The following is a 21,736-nucleotide window of genomic DNA, read 5'->3' as shown; positions in this document are numbered from 1 at the left end:
TAGCGACCGTCTATGACGTATATGTGCTATGCTGAGAATTAAATAGTTTATTTTGCTCAACTGATAAGGACGCTAAAAATGAAACCAGTAGTCCAGAAATGTTGTGACATTTTATGAACAGTGATTTTGTTCCGGAAGTATGTAACAAAAATTATGATTAAAAAAATGTAAACGATTCTAATAAAAAGCCTTAGCTAAACAGATAAGAAAGAGTCAGAAAAATGATTTACCCATTTCTCAACTGTCCGGAGGCTTACACGGTTTAGTGACAATTCAGAGTAAAAATAAATCTTGAACATTTCCTGGGATCACAATTAGCAAAAAAATACCCATCACAACTCTCTTCAATGGGCATTTATTCAAAGGTTATGCGTTATTTCTTGGAAATGAATTTAAGGGTGATGGTTTATTCAAGGAAGGATGTTATTGGGAGAAAATATTTAATCACGTATTTAGAGTAAAGGTTAAACCACTTGTGCAAAATGCTGATTAAGATGATGCAATCAAATGATTCTGTGCAACATTTTATGGCAGGTAAGAACATCTAAATTTCATTATATTCGAAATTATAATGACAAATCGAATTTAAATCAATAATTTTGTTTTGAGAATTACACGGAAAAGAGACTTTTTGTAGAAATTCAAATCTATGTTAAAAATAGCCGTATTTTGTCTGTTTTTTGTAGGCAATATGGTCTCAAAGCAACGATGGCTTCTTTAATCTTGCAGTGAAATCATTGAAAAACAAGTATTCTATTTCAATAAAACCCCGCAGAATTAGAAACAACGCCATTGTGCATATGAACACGCGTACCCTTTTGATTCGTTTCTTAAAGGAGTCATACGTGAAGCTCTTGCGATGGCAGCATTCCTCGTGGACGATCTAACATAGCGTTGGCCATTTGGAAGGAGGTTTGTAGATCCTTTTTTTAAACTTTTTTGTATGTTAAAAGCTTTGTATTTATTTTTTTTATTTTTTTAGAGGGCATCACAGCCAGTTAGCTAGCATAACTTATTGCTATTCCAAGGTTTGTACTCAGCTTGGTATAAGAGCTTAGTAATCTAACCAACATCATTTAGTTTTGTATTATCTTTACCAAATTGAGTTATACTCAACTGCAACTAGAGTTTTAGTTATTTACAGTGACTGAACTACCTCTGGCTAAAAATTAATAGTAGTATTAATAGTAATACAGTTTTTTGCACCAAAATTTTCAAATTATCTTTTTTAAAATGCAATTACATAGCTACACCTTTTAATGTATTTTATTGATTTAATGATAATACACCAGTCTCGATTAACCTTTGATACTTAGGGTTTACTTTTTACACACAATTTATTTTATAAGGACTGGTTTTATGTTTTTTTCAAAAAATTATTTCGCAAAATATATTTGCTGAGTGATTGTTTTAGTTGAAAGGAGGCAGGCTGTTTCGTGTGTTTTTATTTAAACCGAATTTGCGATAAAGCTATTTTGAATGGAGTATCACGCCTATATGCAGACAAATCTAAGCACTCTACTCGTGGATGTGCAACAGGAAGTACATGTACAAGTTACTCAGTCCTGGTGTCACGATTATTTTTTGCACATTTTCCGCGAAAAAAACAAAATACTGACCAACACCTTCTCCTACGATGGTATGAGAATAGGTTGTATTCCAGTTTAAAAAATAATTACGCCGGAGATGCTGCATTCCTATAAATGCTTTATGGGATGCGCCACACAGTGTATGCCTGCACATAAGCGCTCCACCTGGATGTGTGGCATGGTTTACCTGCGCGACGGCTAATAAACTGAGGAGAAGTATATTTTCCACGTGCTAACGACTAGTAAGAATTAATACGTTATTGCGACCTTAAGAAGTGAGCAAGTGATTGGAATGTTACCTTAAAAATAAAAGTACAATTAAGAAGAAACTAAACTCAAAAGTTTCATATTCACTGTTGATGTATACTGACAAGGAAAAGGAAATTCAAATCTCTCTTCAAGCTTGCGTGACAAAAATTCGTGCTCGTCCTTAGCTGTTATTGATTGAGATATTTATCCTTTAATTAACATGTTTTGACCTTACCGATAACTACATGATTAAAAATATAAAATTATAACAAAATATTTTGTTGTCTAGGCGGTGCTGTGATGGCATGCTTAAAACATTCCATGAGATAAAAATATTTATTCATCTATATATTCATTCCGTCAATCCTTTTTTTGCATAAAATAAAAAACAGAAAACAAAAAAAATAACATAGAATCATATATGGTTATTCCTCCATTGAAACATCCTACGAATAGACAATCACTTTTCTTTTTATAACCCCTAAAACGCTGCTCTAGGTCTAAAACTTGATGATTTATAATACCTTATTATACAAGGTATTAACATAGGAACCATTTCAACTAATAATGATAAGCGGAGAAAACAAGTGTTCTCAGAAAAATATTTTTTTTATGCTATACCCTGTTTCTGCTGTAGCAATAGAGCTTAAAAGCTTTTTAAATACAGGGTTAAGAATCCCAACTTGAATGAGAGGTATTTACAGTTATAGAAAGAAGGGGTCGCATCTTATGCAATTGTCAAACAAAAAGATATAGATTCAAATATTTCTGATAGAAGGGACAGGTGGAAGACGGGGGTTAATTATTTTTAAAAGTTTAAGAATAAGCTAACTATAAAAATGTATGTGATCAATTGCGGATTATGGTATTTCCCGGCTATTATGTGTTAGAGTTAGGATTATTGTTCTTTTACATGATAGCCGGTTAATAAAACTATGCATAATTCCTACATTTATAACAACCCCGTAACATCTACATGTCAACTTTCAAACCAACACTTGACGTTTGTTACAGCATATTCTCATGGAATGACGTCTTCCTATAATGTTGTTCATAACGGCATCAATTTTTGCAATCATTGGTAATAAGTCATTACTAAGCCGATAAACCTGCAATAACATGGTCATTAATTCAAGATTAATTAAAAGAAAGCATAAATAAACAGCGCCTTTTTATGATTAATTATATCATATTTAGCACAAGAATGCCTAATTGCACGCAATCATTAGACGTAACTAAATATCACGACATGTTGTTCTTGAAATAAAAACCTCCGCTTTTGTCTCATGCTATCCGATAATGTCCAGTGTATTACAGCGGATTAAAAAAAACTAATTAGTTAACGCATGAATCTTTCTCTGTCATTGAACGCTCGCTATTTTTTTACAGACATAAACTTAATCCTACAATAAAGAAATGACCTCAATAATTTCATTACTGTTCTTCTCCTTGTGTTAAACAATGCTTTACATTTTAATTTCGACAATGATTCTGTCGATCTAACAGTTACACTGATTCTACTTGCTTGGATAGTGATGACTGTTTAGATTGATGACTCGGGTGATTGCGTACGTGTTTTTATAGCATCGTGTTCTCTGCAATTGTTTTTCCACAAGTGCATATACCCTGCAATATCCAAAAGAATCATATTACATGCTAACAGAACCAATAGAATGAAAGAATATATTTTTCAGTGTCAATTATTACTGGTAATCCCAAATATACCTGCCTGTTGTTTTACCAATAACTCTTTCTTTTGCCGTGAGGCATAGCTATAATACTCACTTACTTTTCACTACTATCTATTAGACACCTGCCAAATTGTTAGGTCTTTTACCTGCCACAACCTTAGATATTGGCTATTACTTGAAAATACCCCTTAAATTTCCATGAAATCCCTATAATCAGAAAAATCTTATTACTTTCACTGGGATTATCATTAGAATTTGAAACTTACAACATAGCTTTATCTCATGAAACAGAATCATTCTGTATAGTTTTATTTCGATTTCCCATTTTTTTTCGCTTTTAACCCAAAGATTGTTAAAAATTTGATTATCCGGCAAATTTTAGGGATTCAGTGATTAAGTAAATTAGGATTTCATCCTAATGATTGACTTTTTTCCCCTCCCATTGTAACTATGTAACATTACCGCCAGATATACGTGCAGCATTGCTCTAAGTCGCTTGCCTGCCACATAAGCCGGTTAACGGTCAGTAGATTACTTCAAATGAACTGACAACACTACATTTAAAGTGCGCTGGAAAAACAAAATGTAGAAATTCGTTCCAGAATTAATGCAATTATATTTTAAGCAAACCATGGTATTTTGAACAAAATTCAAATCTCTAATGACATCATCAATAATACTAACATAAGCACACAATTATTGCCACGATTTGTCTTTTCGCTTTTATTAAAAACTACAATGCGTCTATCAAATGTATTGATGTTGGGCACAGGAGATACTGTTATTCCATGGTTTATAGCAAAAGGACGATATCTTTGGGAACATCAAGCCAATCAATTTGATGATAGAAAATAATCCAGTCGTTTTTTGATAACATACCAAGTAGCTAGTTGATTTGACAACACAGTCCTAATGAACTCACGCAATTAAGAAAACCTGCAGAATCCAAACATAAAAGCATGATTTAACTCTGTCACATTCCCTACTATGTACAGGCAAACTTGCTCCCTGGGAAAATATTTCGAGCGTTGTGTTTACAATTTAGGTTCCTACGAACGTGCAGAGCAGGAACTGTTTGGTATCAATTTATTTAATTCCACAAAAAGAAAAGGAATCCTAATTTTGCTATGAAAAAACAGCAACAAATGTTTTAACCTACAATAAGCAGCACTTTAAAGGAAAATAACAAATAAATAAAAAAAATGCGAAAGTGACATAAGTACCTGAATTGTTATTCTTGTTAACAGTGTATGCTTTAGTTGTCTGGTAGACATGGCCTTACTATTGGAGTGATGTTTTAAGAACATCATCATTCACTCGGAATTTTCATTGTTTACTAATAACTTGTAACGTCATGAATACTTGAAATCTCATTTTTAGAAAAGGTATCAATTATGAGAATATAATGGTCACAAACTTTTATAACAATTGCACTAGTATTTTAGAAGATACCAAAAACTGAATTTACTGGTAACATTATATGACCTCTATACAAAACAGGTTTAAACGGGGAAAAAGAGATGATTATTTGTTTGCTTATTGGTTTGTTTGTTTGTTTGTTTTTGTGTTTATTTGTTTGTCTGTTTGTTTGTTTGTTTGTTTGTGTTTGTTTGTTTGTTTGTTTGTTGCTGCTTCCATACATTCGAAACATTATTGCGCTACATCGCAGCTTAATAAACAAATTATTCCATTATTGAACTGTGTTAAATATAGTACATGTTTACAACATGTTTTCATGCTGTTCGTGACAGATTTCCGTGACTGCAGACTTGATACTGTCACGAGATAGGACACAGAGATTAAATGGCAAGCAAACAAGTAAAGAATTTCAGTGATATTAAAACATGCTCTAGGCATCTTCACTGCTTATTCTTTTAATGCTTATTCTTTTTGTGTGTTGATATGTTGCTTGCAAAAACCAATGAAGTAAGTATGTGACGTTTAACATTCCGTCACAGTGAGCAAAAGAAACGATGTTTTGATATTTATTTTTTTTACAGTCCACGGCATTTTGACACTATTTTATTCCAAACATTTCAAAGGATAATGCCATTGGTTAATAAATGACCACTACATTAAAATTATGAAATAAATTAAACCTCTGACCCCCTTAAATTTTTTTACGACAACCCTAGAAACTCCCACAAAATCTGTTGTGACCACCCTAGAAAAAAATCGAGAAATTGTTTTCCTCTTTTCTTCTTTGCGGTCTATGTTGAAAATTTGATAAACGTACTAGCAGGAATACCCGCAGTTTAACGTCAGTGATATCCTCATCTTAAATAATTTTGTCATTTAATAAGGATAGTTGACCAGTTATTTTGCACCCTATAAAGAGCGTCGTTTTAAGAATAACTCGCAATTATTTAACAAGTCTTCAGCTAAAGAAGAAACTAGAGTAAGAGCAATTATTTTAAGGGGTTTATAATAATTCCAAAAAAAAAAATGATGAAAAATCATTGTCAAGTATTATAAGTTACTTAAACTGCCACAGTTTGCTCTCTTTGTTATCTTCTGTAATGTTTTAATGGTTTTTAATAAAGCTCAAATTTGTTATCAATTTGTGCTAACGAAATAAAAAAAAATAAGAAGTAAAATACTGTACAGCCCGACACACATACATGCAACCACTTATCCATCGTTGACTCAGAAAGAGAAAACTTTAGGACTTCGAATAGCAACAAATTTATCTTGAATAACTTTCGTTGCATAGTTAAAATGGTCAAGAAGATAGCAAATAGTATATTGATAAACATTTTATCAGTAAAAGACAAATAAACTGTAAAAATAGAATTATAATCTTGTAAGCAATTAATTGAAACGTCACTGGCGAGAAATGCAGGTTATTAAACCTGCTGAGAGCGAAATCTTTATTTGTTTTTAAAAGAAATTGTGGTACTTTTTTTAAAATTTTTATCTGATTTCCAATGCTCAGGAAACTACAACAAGCATAAAATCCATCCTTGGTTAGATCTAAGTTGTTATTGTGCAATGATAAGTACAAAAAAATTAAAAACCACTTTAAAATTCATATTAGTCTCAACGGGTTTTTTTTCTAGTGTATTTGAAATTTAAACAATGTTTAAGTGCTGCTAATTATAAGCAACTCACTTTCACGATTCTCGTTTATTTATTTTATACAGTCTTTTCACGATTAGCCGTGGTGGCAAAAAATCAAAACAATGCGTCAACACGAGGTTAGTTTAAATTTTATTTGGGTAATCCTCATAAAAATAAAACAAAGTCATTTATTAGTTGTATAGGTGTCTGTATGTGTTTAAAACTTTCTTAACTTTCTTAGGACACCATGTCAAGTTCTTGTAGTGAATCAATCGAGTATTAAACATATGTTAGAAAGTTCTGTCCATTATAACTGGCTAAATATGTTATTGCATTGGAATAACGTGTGGCTTGAAACAAACCGTAACTGGTCCATTTATCTACGATTATTTTAGCTTTTAAAGGAGTATTCCCAAAGAATGCCTATCTATTATTATTTTATTCTATCTCCCTCTTACAGTAGAATGCATAAATTCGGAAACTCAAGAAGTATAATGCAAAACATTCTGTCTAAGAAGAGCACCCTGTAAAAAATTTTTTTACAAAAGTTGTTTAACTTTTGTTGTATATATGACATAATGAAGACCAATATTTAGACCAATACCACCGACTCAACAGGATCATAAGTCATAATGTTATTTTTTGCAGAAGAAAGATGTCTAACAACAAAGAATAAAGTGTATATATCAACAGCATTGCTTAAAGTTCCAACTAGCCAGTAGTAATCAATGCTATTATAGCTAAAATCAAAATCAATCAACTTAGGTAGCTGAACACCAAAAAGAAGGTAAACCAGGAACTTTAATAAGCCCAATGGGTATCAATTAAATGCCAAGTTGATTTCAGTAAACAAACTTTATCTGCATCACTTGGCTAGAAAATTATAATTGTCTTCAAACCAACCTCGTTTTCACGTAATATGTTTATTTCTGCTGTGTATTTTGTGGGATGGAAATGGATATCGAAGTAGGCTTGTTAGAACAATACAATTCATATTCGACCATGCAATAATTATATTTACGGGTGGTGATCTTTTTAAAAATCCTAATACAGGGAATGGATAACTGATAAAGAAAGAATTGAAAAAGACTGTTTTGAGTGATTGATAGTTATAAGGGTGGAATGTGTGCAATACTATATGACTTACAAGAAAGAAAAACATATTCATATTTTTACTTTCTATTTACGAAAGACCAAATTAAATCATATTTATTTAAACAATTATAAAATCATTTGACCAACAAATATTCACAAAGTCTTTCTAAATATAGCTACCGTAAAAATAAGGAAAAAACATCAGGTAATATAAAATTCAGTTATTATTTACACATTCGTATATAGGTATATATGGTTGGATTCAATCCTCAAAAAAGAAGAGGAATATATTTCCTTATGCAGCTACCATCGCTAAATAAATATAGATATTTTTTTGCTCTGCAGCTTCCGTAAATCACATAAAAAATCCTTAAACACATTTCAAATCAAACCCGGCATTTAAACTAGGAAATTGACAGCTTGGTTGTGTAATTCAGTTATAAAAATTTGTCAACCATGTTTCAACTTCATCAACTGAATATCCAAACGGTCCCATTTTACCTTGGTATCTTATAACATTGTCTTGTATTATGTATAACCGTTCTGGATATGCAGAAAAAGCTTTACAGATCTTGTTATCGAATGGATCTACGTACATAGGAATGTTGGGACACATACTCTGTAACTCACCTGCTGCATTAATTCTATCAGAAATGTTGTTTTGAGCTGGTAATAATCGTTGATGCTGAAAAGAAAAGAAAACAACTTTTTATCTGCCGCAGTTAAGAAAAGAGAGAAGACAAAAAGGATTGAAAATTTGAGTTCTAGTAAAAAATTTACCTTTACAATCCAGCCATTTGCAGGATGTGCCTCTTCGACATATATTATGGCGAAATCAACAACCCCTTTAAATTTGTTACAAAGATCAAGAAATTGCTTCAATTCCGCCATAAATGGGGGTCAGCTACAGCTACCAAAAGAGATGACCAATGGAACACCTTTTCGTTGAATATTATGTAAATATGTTTTCCATGTTGCTGGTGCAGATAGTTTTTGTTCCATCTGGTAAAGAGGTAAATTGGGAATAACTGATTTGATTTGCAATGGTTTTGAGATGTCCATCAATATTTGTTTTACAAGGGTTTTGTACATTGGTTTTGTAAACAACGTGTCTTTGAAGTCATCATCTTTATCTGTTCTAGCTGCTGTCCTCATTGCTCTGTATATCTTCTTTCTTGTGAAAGGTATGAGCACAGCAACTTTACCAACTCCGAACACCACACCAACTCCAAATTTAACCATCGGTTTCAAAACTATTTCTTTCTTCGTAGCCATAATGTGGTTGTACCGTGAGTACTTTTTCTCACGCAATGCGTACTTCAAACAAATCCAATTCAAAAAACAGTTGTTTCGTAAAATTCTTTATATAATTTTCTTCAGCAGGTCAATTAAAAATAAATTTCCATGCGGTTTTACAAGATATAATATTTCCATTTTTAATTACTTAGTTGTAAGTAAATATTGCGCATCAATATGTAGACATACAACGAAAAAGTCACGCGATTTTTGGACAAAAAAAAAACTAAGGCTTTATTTAAACTTCAGAGTGCATGAAACTTTGTCTCTCTTTTTCGTAATTAAACAAGCTACTCTTTTCTTTTTTCTATTTATTTTGTTCATTACGGTTTCTATTCAGTTATTTTCAATTTATTTACCAGTCACAAGAACAATATTAACAACATCATTAAAAGCAACGGTTTACAATTAATTGTATGTGCTTTGCCTGTTAATAGCCTAGCTATAACATTCGTAGATACTGAGATCGTAAGAAATTAAGAGCAGTTATTGTGAACTTTTTGTAACTACGTAACCGAGTCTAATGGCCAGTTCTTTCTACCTTTCAAGTGCAATTTTTTGACGCATGGAATTGCCCACAATTGTTGGCCTTTTTGTTTTTCTGTTATTTGCCAGTCAATAATAACATTACACATTTTTTAGGAAAGGAAGGGTGTTAAAAAATATTATCAATGGCAGTTATGATACATTCTTTTCTTCAACTGATGTTTAAGGCAATGTATACATACTCAGAAGAATATGAATGTCTGCCTAAAGTTCAATATATTATTTTTATTGACAACAAAGCAGTAGCTACAATAACACAGTTTACAATTATCCCGGCGGTTTCTCATGTTTACCACGTCAAATGATGAGTTGGAATTTGTAAAGAACTCAAAAAGTTGTAAACAATTTCTTTCGATCCGGCTCATAAATTTTTAGGAAATAACAATGACCTACCTAAGTCTCGAAATTGCCATATAGAATCGCCTGAAAAATACTGCGCAGCCAAAGAGCTGTAAAGTTTTACTTAGATAGATATGAAGGACGAGTAAAAAACGAAACCCATCAATGTCCAGGAAATAGAAAAAATAGGCCATGCTGACATCATCAAAAATTAGCACTTGTGCTTTCGCATTTAAACAAAAATAACCCCAGCTCTCAAAATCCTGATTCTATTTGTGAATTTGACAAGTTCAAAGGGCATGGGTCTAATATGAAGAGGTCGTAAAAGGTTGCTTGCGGGAACGATATGTGAAATTAAGCATTTATTCCAATAATTCTTTAAACAAAATCGTATTTAGTTAAATCTATGATGTTTTACGCAGTTGGGTGGCCAAACACAACCACTCCCTGTCCCCTACCCCCTTTCAATTTTTCAATTCTTTTTTCGAATGCATTGTATATAATTGAATTGAATTCACAAGAAGACACCTTTGTTAGAAACAACACATCTCTTGAATTTTTACAACTAAAGCCAAACTCACAGATAAACACATGCGCAGTTGATCGCGTGCAACTAATTTTTTTCCTCCTGTTATTAATTATAGTATGGCAATTTCTTTCGACAGACCACAAGTTAGGATAGAATTGGAATGAGTAACAGACAAGGATTGAATAAACTTTTGCGATTTTGTGATTTATAATTTTCAAACAAATAAAGGGTAAAAATTACCCTAGCTTTATAAGCAAAAATATCAGTCACATTTCTTTACGCTGATTTTTAAATGTTTTTTTTTCCATCAAAAGTTTAAGAACCTCAATAACTTTCTTGGTACACAATTTATGTTACGTAAACGTCTTAAATTTATTTTTCAATTCTTTTTTCGAATGCATTGTATATAATTGAATTGAATTCACAAGAAGACACCTTTTATTAGAAACGACACATCTCTTGAATTTTTACAACTAAAGCCAAACTCACAGTTAAACACATGCGCAGTTGATCGCGTGCAACTAATTTTTTTCCTCCTGTTATTAATTATAGTATGGCAATATCTTTCGACAGACCACAAGTTAGGATAGAATTGGAATGAGTAACACACAAGGATTGAATAGATCACGAATTGTTGTTTACAAGTAAAATGTCTAATTAAGTAAACAACGAACAACCTATTCTAGCAAATGCGTTTGTCTTGGTGGAAAGGATTGTAAAAGAGGAAGGAATAACTAACAATAGCCTACATCATTAAGTAATTAATAACGTCTAGTGTAAACGCCTCTTTTTATAGATGTAAAATCGTTATCTCCAACATCACTGCTGTTGAACTTTACACGTATCGTATTTTTTCTCTTCTTCTGCTTAAAAAGTACCTACTAATGAAATCTATCAAATTTAATTAAAAAGCATACGTGTGTGGCATATTTAGCTTCGTTTTTGCGTTATGCAGTTGTCTAATTTGAAATATGATTTACAAAAACTAACTCTCGATTGAAAGTTAAACATTAATTAAATGAAAAGTTTGGTCGACAAAAAATAATATCTTTCCATCAATGTCATCAGTTTATTATGTATTTTTAACAGCAACTTTCTATTTTTATTGGCAATTGCGAATGGGGAGACATGAGTGGTTAACAATGTAATTGAACATTAATTATTGTTTCTTTATTTTTCATTATTCTGTAAAGCATGAAATATTTTTAAATTCTTTCATAAAGAGACATGTTTACTTCTTTCATATGACTTAATCAATTGATCAGACGCTATTGTTTTCTTAGTAATTGTTCCAGACACAATGCATTGCAAAAGAAAAAGTTTGATTGCGTGCATATGGACCTAACCTTAGCTTTATACTCATTAGACACATTAACCTATGTTACATCTGGTAAACTTTTGGCAAACCACCAACCGTAAACAGATCTGAGTAATTTCGCTAGCATGGTAAATTTTCAAATTTTTCAAGTTTAAAATGCGTGCTTCATATTTCTTTAGAACTAAATAAAATTATGTTTTTTTAAGCTCCTGGTAGGTGTAAACTCTTTTTATAGTCTGTTCAGGTTTGCTAATGTTTAATGATATATTATCGGACATGCTAATTTTTCTGATGTTAATTAAAAGTATAGATATTTAAAGGAATCGTATGGAGCACAAAGAAGATATTTCTTTTAGAAGGCTTGCCATTAAATATTCGATTTATTACTGAAGTGTCTGACTGTGAAATTTTGAGACTAACGAACATCAAACATGAAACACGTAAAAAATAAATCATAAATATCTAAAATTCATGAGTTACACTTTGATCTTAGTTTTTCGCTTAAATATATGCTCAGTTTTACCGAAATTGAAGGTAACATTTCATTGTGTTTTTGTTTTGCAATAAATACAGACTTGATCTTCTCATTCCAAATACTGCATATGTCACTTCCATTACCTAAAAAAGTGTTTTTTAACAGTTTGCAATTCAGAAACTAACCAAGGCATGGAGTCGTAGAGTCGTGTGAGAGCATATGGCAAAGCATGACATGATTCACTGATAAATATCAACCCATGATTGTTTCATATTTGAACATACTTATTTTATCCCACAACGCTATTAAAATTTTATTTATATTAATTACATTAGTTTTCGGAATTTTAACCAGCGTAAAATGCAATTACTGTAAAGAGCTGCATCTAAAACATAAGAATTTGTAATCTTTCTAAAAATGCTTTTGTTACCTCGCAATGCTCATTCAAGTAAATTTCAAATCGAGGAATATTCCCATTGATTTCAAAGAGAGCAATAACTTTTTATCAACATGTGAATACAATGCGTTGGTTTACTTAAGACCCACACAAAGTTTTTAGTTGAAGGTGCATAACATTAAGTATAAAACAAAAGTTGAAAAATGTGACCAAATCTTTCTTACTGACTAACAGTTATTTTACTGACAAAAAGTTTTTAATGATCTCTTTTTTACTGGTTTTATGTCTTGCAAACTGAAGTTTTTCACTGTTTTTTGCTTTTAACTTATTAAGTGCCTAAAAAATAAAACATTCGTAAACATTTAAATATTTTCAGTATGTTAGTTTAAATTCTTACATAAAAAGGAGATTTTCTTGACGTTTATAGTGGTTTATTATCCGTTGCTACGTGATATAGGGCTTGCTTTTTAAAAAGTTGAAAAGGTAGTGGTAGAGTTCGCGTAAGTGATTATTTGCTCCGTCCATGGGAAAATACACAATACATAGAAAAAACGGAAAGATATATTGCTCTAGTATGCTCGCTTGCAGAGGGATATGTGTTTTTATGGCACTAAGAACGCAGCAAAATGGTCTAATGTTTGAATATAATCGAACAATCTTATAATAAAGGCGTGTTTTGATGTTAGAAAGTATTAATTTTTTATATTAAACTCATCTATATCCTAAAATATTCTCCTTCGGATCTATGTAGCATTTAATACATCAATTTGAAGGCCGGCTTTTAGTTCTATGTTCTAAATTTAGCTTTTTAAATGACGCAAATTATGTAAAACAATGTATGTATATATATCGTGATTTTTATCTGCGTGGGTAAAATTACAAGCAATTAACTATTTTGAAGACTTAATGATGCAATTATATATATAATCAGTGTTTGGTCATCAATTTAATTTAATGTTTAATTAATTTTAATGTTGCTTGTGGACCTAATTATAACCAATTAAATCAATCGTAGCGGTTTACCAACAGCAGACAAGGTTAGTGTCGTCTTTCGTAAATACATCGTATTAAAATATCTACTTTGCATTGCATCAAAATAAATACTTTCGTTGCATTGTTGACACAGAGACTTCAATTTCGAAATTCTGAAGACACTTGCTTTTTCACATTCCAGATAACTCTACCATGTCCCAACCTTATACTCAAATAAATTTTGTCAACTATAAAACCAGTCATAAGAAAACTGACAATAAGATTTCGTGCCGCCAAACATATTTATTTTTCTGACTCACGCTTCCATTATTGCACAAAAGTTAACATAAGTAACAATTAACAAAAAGCATAGCTAATCGCAAAAATAATAGCTAATCGCAAAAAATGATCGCAAAAAATAATCGCAGAAAATAAAAGCAATTATTAATCGAAAATCTAATTGTAAAAATTAATCGCAAATTAATTACATTTTTCTTAATTTTTTGTTAAATATTTTTTCATATGAGCATCAACAATGTTTTATTTGTCACCAACCAAAACATGCAAAAACTACAGCAAAACCGAATTCTCGCCGGAAATGCTGCCGTAAAGTTTCATGTATTTCAGGATATGTATTTCAGGTATAATTACAGACATAGCCACACTGCTTCAACATTCAAATGTTTATTAACTTTTTTCAACGCCTTACAAATATAATTTATCTAACAATACTTTTCTCCATAATAACCACTCACGTAGACCTAAAAAAAATTATTAAAATCAGAGTTCCTGAGCTTGCAATTTCTAAATTTTCACAATTATGAACAAATAAAAATAAAAATAAGAGATGTTTATGTGATATTTGAATAGTATTGGTTAAATTATAACTTTCAATCAAGTCATAAATACCTCAATTACCAAAAGTTCAAAAGAGGCACGATTTTTTGTCACGCAAGCAAAGAGGCAATACAACGAATTACTAACTGATCGCTATTTTCAACTGGTTTATACGGGAGATCCGCTGCACTGATTGGCTAAGAAGCCTTTACTACAGGCTTTATACAGCACAGTATAAGTTTAACCTCGTAGCAACCAAAATTGTTACTATAAATACAAAAAAACAACTTTACTAGGGAATTGCTGACATAGCCAGCTACATACAGACTCAAAAATCAGCTTACAGTAAATCTAAAACCTCACATCACTGCATCAGAAAAACAGCAAGGAATGCTGTTAATTTTAAACCCAACGCGTTTTTAAAATCAACATTCATCACAGCAATGAGCAACAAGCAAAACGGCGTTGAATTTGTGTGTTAGACTCTTTGGTTTAAAATTTGGTTAAAAAAAACGTTATTTTATATATGGATATTAGAAGGTTTTGTTTTCTTTTTGTACATGTATTTTAAAAAAAGTAGTCGTTGGCCCGTGGAAAAATCCACGGGTTTACCCGTCCTTTTTATACCACATTGCGTGCGTCTCCCTACCTGCGCAGCTAAGCTACCATTTTGCGTGACAGACAGACGGACGGACAGACGTATACGGGTATTATAATATAGACTAGCCGTTAACCCGTGGAAAAATCCACGGGGTCGCCCGTCGCGTTCGCTCGTCTTTTAAATTTACCCGTCGCAATAAAGTGGATAAAAATATATCGCGTTTGATATTCGTGCGCATTTTAAAAATTTCGTGTTTCCGTTACGGGACGCCTCCTTCGCGGACAGACAGACAAAATACGGCTATTATTAAAGAGACTAGTCGTTAGTCCGTGGAAAAATCCATTGGGTCGCCCGTCGCGTTCGCTCGTCCTTTAAATTTACCTGTCGGAATAAAGTGGATAAAAATATATCGCATTTGATATTCGTGCGCATTTTAAAAATTTCGTGTTTCCGTTACGGGACGCCGGCTTCGCGGACACACAGACAGACGACGGCTATTATTAAAGAGATGATAACATAATATTTAAATCGAACGTTTCCATTCTCTATCAAAACCTAGTTTTTACAAACGTTTCACAAGTAAATCTTTAAAAAACAATCCTGGTTTCTACAAAAACTAAACAAAATAGCTATCAGTTAATAAATATAATATAAACTCCTATATCTTCCGAGAAATATTACCCTTGACCCATAGACTATTACCAATAGACATTGCAAGCTCGGTCTAGGCTTTTAACCTATTATTTCTCGGTGTAGAAAGACAAAACAGTTTATATTGTATTAATATAATAATGCCAGAAAGCGTGTTGTTCACATTAGAAAAAAGGTCCACTGAGTTGCAGTTGTGTTTTTCAAATCAAGTGGTAAAAAACGTTTCTTGAGGAAGTCTACGGATGTACCTCCATATTCGTGCATCCGTAGCACGATGAAGCAATTTAGCAGCCACTCTGAAGATAATGCAGGGGTATTAACATGCAGAGTTAATACCATGACCCGTTATGTAGATCGTATCAGTGACACAAAATAGAAACTTGTGAGCGTAATTTATAGAAAGCGCGTTCTAGAGAAACGCCAACACAACTAAATGACCTCGTAACAAAAACATATCTAAGGAGTCTAAAAGAGCGTAAATACAATGCCAATGAAGTTGTTGAAAAATAGTTACATTAACAAAAGACTACTGCAGCCAGGTATCTTATTTTAATAAGAGGTTAGTGAGCTTAATACTGACTCAATTTTTATGCTTCAATTATCATTGGTCAAAAAAGTGTTACTCCTTACCGTTGAAATTTATTGAGTATGATACTTTCATCTTTTATCAATCTTTTTTATATTTTTCGACATGACAGCATGAGTTCACACATTTACTCGTTTGAGTTTGTATTGTTTGACTTGCTTATCAAAGACGGGATTATTTACTGACATCAAATCTCGGAGAAAATGTACAAACATGCTATGATAAATGATCCATTACTTCTCACAGTCACTGATTACATTTCAAACTTTTGAAAGCCGTAGGTGGAGTCATGAAATTTCAACTATCAGCATTTTCTTGAGAATAGAAATAACTAAGAAGTTTGAGCAATTACGGTTAAAAATGTTAATTAAAACATAGATTGCATTCACATGAAATCCTTAGTAGACCTTACAAGATTATAATGTTGCTGAGAAGATTTAGTCTTACTTGATGACAATATATGTTTTGTCCCAGATATACTGAGTCTAAGAAGGATGCGGATTAGTAACTTACTCAGGAGATCATTATGATGATGAAGTATGACAAGGATACGTCCTTCAAACAGCGTCACAATCTTGAACTCAAAAGAGAAAGGTGCCAATCTGATAAGACATCATTTACTTTACATAACTTTAACCTTATACAAAACAAAAAATAAAAAAAAAATGATAAAAATAATGTAGGCGGGTACATTAACCATTTCCAGACATATTTCTCTGTTCCTAATGACAATGTTAAAGAAAATTACTCTTTGATTTAGTCATAAAATTGTTTGTTATTACTCTCTTCTCAATTTTACTTTAAGGTGGTAAAGAAAGTCAAATCCTACTGACATGCGTCAACCAAATCAAATACCATCTTCTATTAGTCACTATCAATCAAGTTTAGTATCTCTTTTATAACCCATCAAGCACAATAATTTTCCTACATTACAATTCTCTTTTACTCTTTTCAAAACAAACCTTTTAGGGGCTTTTTTATAAAAAGTCACGTACTTCTAACTAATTACTACTCACTAGGTAAAAAGTTTACAAAACATCTAGACCCTAATAGGGTTAGTATTCGGCTTCATGAACATTTTATTAGTCGCTTTTATAAGTCCTCTGCTTAAACTTCCTATTTTTTGCCTAAACAATTTTCACGTATAGCCCATGCTTTACGATTGAAATGAAAGTATTTCAAGAATGATCAGAAGGAATCCAAAAAAAACAGAGGGTGTAAATAGCCCCGTGTTGCGAATTACTCCCTTTATGAATAAAAACGTCGACTTAGAACCATCATGCAAACGCCAGGAAATGTGAAATGCCCCTTACCTCTGTTTCTAACGGCTTAAAAACTTGTATTTTCTTAGATGACATTTATAGATGGGTATGACAAATATTCACCATTAAAGCTACCCAAAATAGCTAAACGATGCTATTATGTGAAGACAGAATATATTAAGCTTAAAGGTAAGAGAACTTACGATTTAACATTTTTAAATGTTTTTAACTAATATACAGGAAGTGTTCCTTCGTTAAAATGTAAAATACTGAATTTGGATTATACATATAACCAATTATTTAGTCATACTGCAAACCAAGAATTGAATGGTTTGTTTAAGAAACAACATTTCATTGCTTCGGCTACCAGCTCTAACTTGATGTAGCTTCATAGATAAAATGTTTGGGATATGAATGTGTAGAATAATACTTCAACAGGCTAGCCTTATAACTAGTTTCGATTCAATCATTTGATTTTTTGTTCACGGCTTTACTCATGCCACGTAATTTATATTCTTTTTCAAATCTTTGTAATGTGTACAAAATTTCTGTCCGTCATTTTTTCCCCAGAAAACTAAAACAATTTTGCCTAACTGATTAACTAGATTAACTGAACAAGATTTTTTCTCGATTCTTACTTTAATGTTAAAGTGGGTATGTTAAAGTATGAAAATAAAGGAAAATATGAATTTGACAACATAGCAGAATATATTAGTGGTATAATGCATGTTTTATATAAATCAATGACTGTCGTTTTCTTCTATTTTTTATTATTATCATTTTATTCACACAATATCGTTTAACATCTTCCAGCTTGATTCTTGACAAAGTTTCCAATTCTCAACCATTTGATGCCTTTAGCTATAGTTGTGTTGCAGTGTTGTTATTGCTGTTATCTTTTCAATACATAAAACGAAATTTCACCGAAACTTTACAGCTGTTTATAGACACGAACGTGGATTTAAAAGGCGATGGCTTTCGCCTTTCAAAATGAATCTACAAATGTTTCCTTATACTTTCAGTGAAGGGTTGGCCTCCTTAAGAATAAATGAAGCAATTCTTCCTGTTGAGTTACATCTTTATTAGAGCGTTATAATTTGTATGTTTACAGTTTCTTATTATTTCCAATAGTTGTCAAAAACCGTGTATTATTCTTTCTCTGTAAATAATCAATCAGTATATATGAATATATATATATAAACTTCCACTCTATACCAAAGAATCCTTTTCTGTGAGTACTTTGTCATTTCATAAAATTACTTTTTCAGTTTCTTCCAAATTTCACAAGCTAGGCCTTGCGTTTTCTATATTTTCTTTTTCTTTACATAAGCACGGAAATACCGCGAACTAGAGCGTTCCCAGTTATTAATGTCGTAGATAGATAGAATAATATAGGTTTTCGGCATCGCAAAATAAATACTTGGATACTGTCGATTTTTGTTTTGTTTTGTTTGTAATTAAATTTCTTTCTACGGATAATATTCACATAATTCCCTCTATACTCATGTAGATAAAATGTCGACGCTAATAATGCTACAATGATGAAAAAAATAAATCCTTATGAAAATAATTAATTTTATTTTTGAATCTTCCGAATGGAAAAATAATACTGAGACAGCGCAAATTTTGTCCAATTGACTAGTTATTTTTCTTCCTATGTAAACAGGAAATCGTGCTTCAATCAATCCATCCCTGCTAGCAATTTCGTATTTACACAGCATGCATGTCTATATAAGGATGGCAAATCGGAATAGATGGTGTTATTATACTTGCCACAGACTTGCCACATGCTATTAGTTACCATGTGCTGTCTTTAGTTGTCATGACGATAAAATCGGAAAAATAATCTGGCGAAAAAAATCACACGCGATTGAACGAAACTGTTCTAAGCTAGATGGTATTTCAGAATTTAATACAAAAGGTCGTTCAGGTCAAAAATAAAAGACAACGCTAATAATCGGGTACCTCTGCTCTATTAATTCAAGTTTCATTCCTAAGGTTCGTGTAAACAAAATTAATCAGGGTCAATGGCATAATGCAATAAGTATATTTTTAAAAAACTTTTAAATTCACCTAGCCCTAATTCTCGATATTTCCATAGCGATAATTGGTTTTGTTTTTGTTGTTTTTGTTTTTGTTTTTGTTATTGTTGTTGTTAATGTTGCTGTTGTTGTTTACTTTTTTTCTTTTGGAGGACTAACGAATTCTTGTGTCAAATCATAAATCATTTTGCAAATATTGGAAAAAACAAAAAAAAATTAAAATTATTATTTTGACAAATTACTTCGGTATGTGTATAAACATAATAATTTTTTTCCCTAAAAATGCACCAGGAGATTCTTTCAATTATGGAAAACATATGCTTTAATTGTTCAATTTATTTATCAACTAGGGCGGCATACTACCTGTCAAATATCCCTGATTGACTTCAATTAGCGATTTAATTTTTCGTTTTTAATGTATTATTCTTTCTGTCAGAAGAGGCGCTTTTTTTCTTATTTATTTCTCTTTTTTTAAATTTTCCTTAAACTGAATAACAAGTGCTTCTTAGTAAGGAAAAGTGTATGTACGATTATCTGTTATTTTCAATACAGTTGATAACAGGGCGTAGGTTATCAGATTGATCGCGTGATTCTTTAGCAGTATATCTAATTACACATACAGATTATTACGCTCAATGTTGGTTAATTATGATCTTTTATTAACGCATTTTTTAAACCATTTTGAAATACCTTTTGTTCTTGACATGAATTAGTTTTTGATTGTCCTGTTCAAAACCTATATAAAGCATTGTCTTGCATGAATGTGTTCAAAACGAGGGAAGGACGAAGGGTGAAGAGAGGCAGCACTCATATCCTACTTCTTTATCATGACGACGAAAAAAGAAATCGTTTTGAAACCGATGGTTAAATTTGGTGTTGGGGTGGTGTTTGGAGTTGGTAAAATTGCTGTGCTCATACCTTTCACAAGAAAGAAGATATACAAAGCAATGAGGACAGCAGCTAGAACAGATAAAGATGATGACTTCAAAGACACGTTGTTTACAAAACCAATGTACAAAACTCTTGTAAAACAAATATTAATGGACATCTCAAAACCCTTGAAGATCAATTCGATTGTACCTAACTTGCCACTTTTCCAGATTAAACAAGAATTATCTACAACAACAACACGAAAAGCATATTTAAATGATATTCAACGAAAAGGTGTTCCATTGGTTATCTCCTTTGGTAGCTGTAGCTGACCCCCATTCATGGCGGAATTGAAGCAATTTCTTGATCTTTGTGAAAAATTTCAAGGGATTGTTGATTTCGCCATAATATATGTTGAAGAAGCACACCCAGCGGATGGGTGGATTGTCAAGGTAAACACTTTTTTTACTGTAAAAGTTTATTTTGTATCCAGTCTGGATATATTCTTTTCTTAGTTGCTTTAGGAATAGTTTCATCTCAAAATTATTTTAGCAATGCAAAAAAGACACTTTGTTATACTTCTATTTCTTTTTCTTTTTTCTATTCAGCATCAACGATTATTACCAGCTCAAAATAACATTTCCGATAGAATTAATGCTGCGAGTGAGTTACAGAGTATGTGTCCCAACATTCCTATGTACGTAGATCCATTCGATAACAAGATCTGCAAAGCTTTTTCTGCATATCCAGAACGGTTATACGTACTACAAGACAATGCTGTAAGATACCAAGGTAAAATGGGACCGTTTGGTTATTCGTTAGATGAAGTTGAAACTTGGTTGGTAAAGAATACTTAAGAACTTTATTTTTTAAAAACTGCCTGTCATTTTAGTTGTTCTTCTCAAACTAATAATTGACCTGATCTTGGTTCAGCTCATAAAATTTGCACCATAAAATGTTCCTGTAATTTTCTTGTCTATTCAATCAATCTTATATAAGAATCCTTTTTATTTCTATATTTGCAAATATGTCTATAAATATATAAATATGTATATAAGTAATAGTAATAATTATTATGAGGATATTTTTACGGTTTTGCGAAAGATTTTGTGATTATTTGTTTGTAAAACGATTTTTAAGTTGTTAAAACAAATATGATGTAGTTTGATTTTCCGTAAAATAGTAAAATAATTATGCAGAGTGTTCATTCATTTATTTATTTATTCAATTTTTCATTTAACTATTTATTTTCCATCTATTAGCTTCCCTCGTTTAGCTCATTTTTGTTCGTTTTTCCCTATATCTTTGCTGATTTGTGCGTGACTTGAAGA

The 21,736-nt window shown here is 31.7% G+C and overlaps 1 protein-coding gene and 1 pseudogene across 1 annotated transcript; one reads left to right on the top strand and one right to left on the bottom strand.

Moving 5' to 3' along the window:
* Nucleotides 1-7,717: 7,717 nt before the first annotated feature.
* On the bottom strand, nucleotides 7,718-9,067 carry LOC130642203 (thyroxine 5-deiodinase-like; annotated as a pseudogene).
* A 10,617-nt stretch (nucleotides 9,068-19,684) lies between these two features.
* On the top strand, nucleotides 19,685-21,501 carry LOC130640654 (thyroxine 5-deiodinase-like). Its single transcript, XM_057447173.1, has 2 exons — nucleotides 19,685-20,857; nucleotides 21,014-21,501. The coding sequence occupies exons 1-2, from the start codon at nucleotides 20,363-20,365 to the stop codon at nucleotides 21,260-21,262; spliced, it is 744 nt and encodes a 247-aa protein (XP_057303156.1). The 5' UTR covers nucleotides 19,685-20,362; the 3' UTR covers nucleotides 21,263-21,501.
* Nucleotides 21,502-21,736: the final 235 nt, after the last annotated feature.

This window comes from Hydractinia symbiolongicarpus, chromosome 4 (genome assembly GCF_029227915.1).
Source record: "Hydractinia symbiolongicarpus strain clone_291-10 chromosome 4, HSymV2.1, whole genome shotgun sequence".
NCBI lineage: Eukaryota > Metazoa > Cnidaria > Hydrozoa > Anthoathecata > Hydractiniidae > Hydractinia > Hydractinia symbiolongicarpus.
Note: the sequence above shows the minus strand (reverse complement) of the source record. Positions and strands in the feature narration are given on the sequence as shown.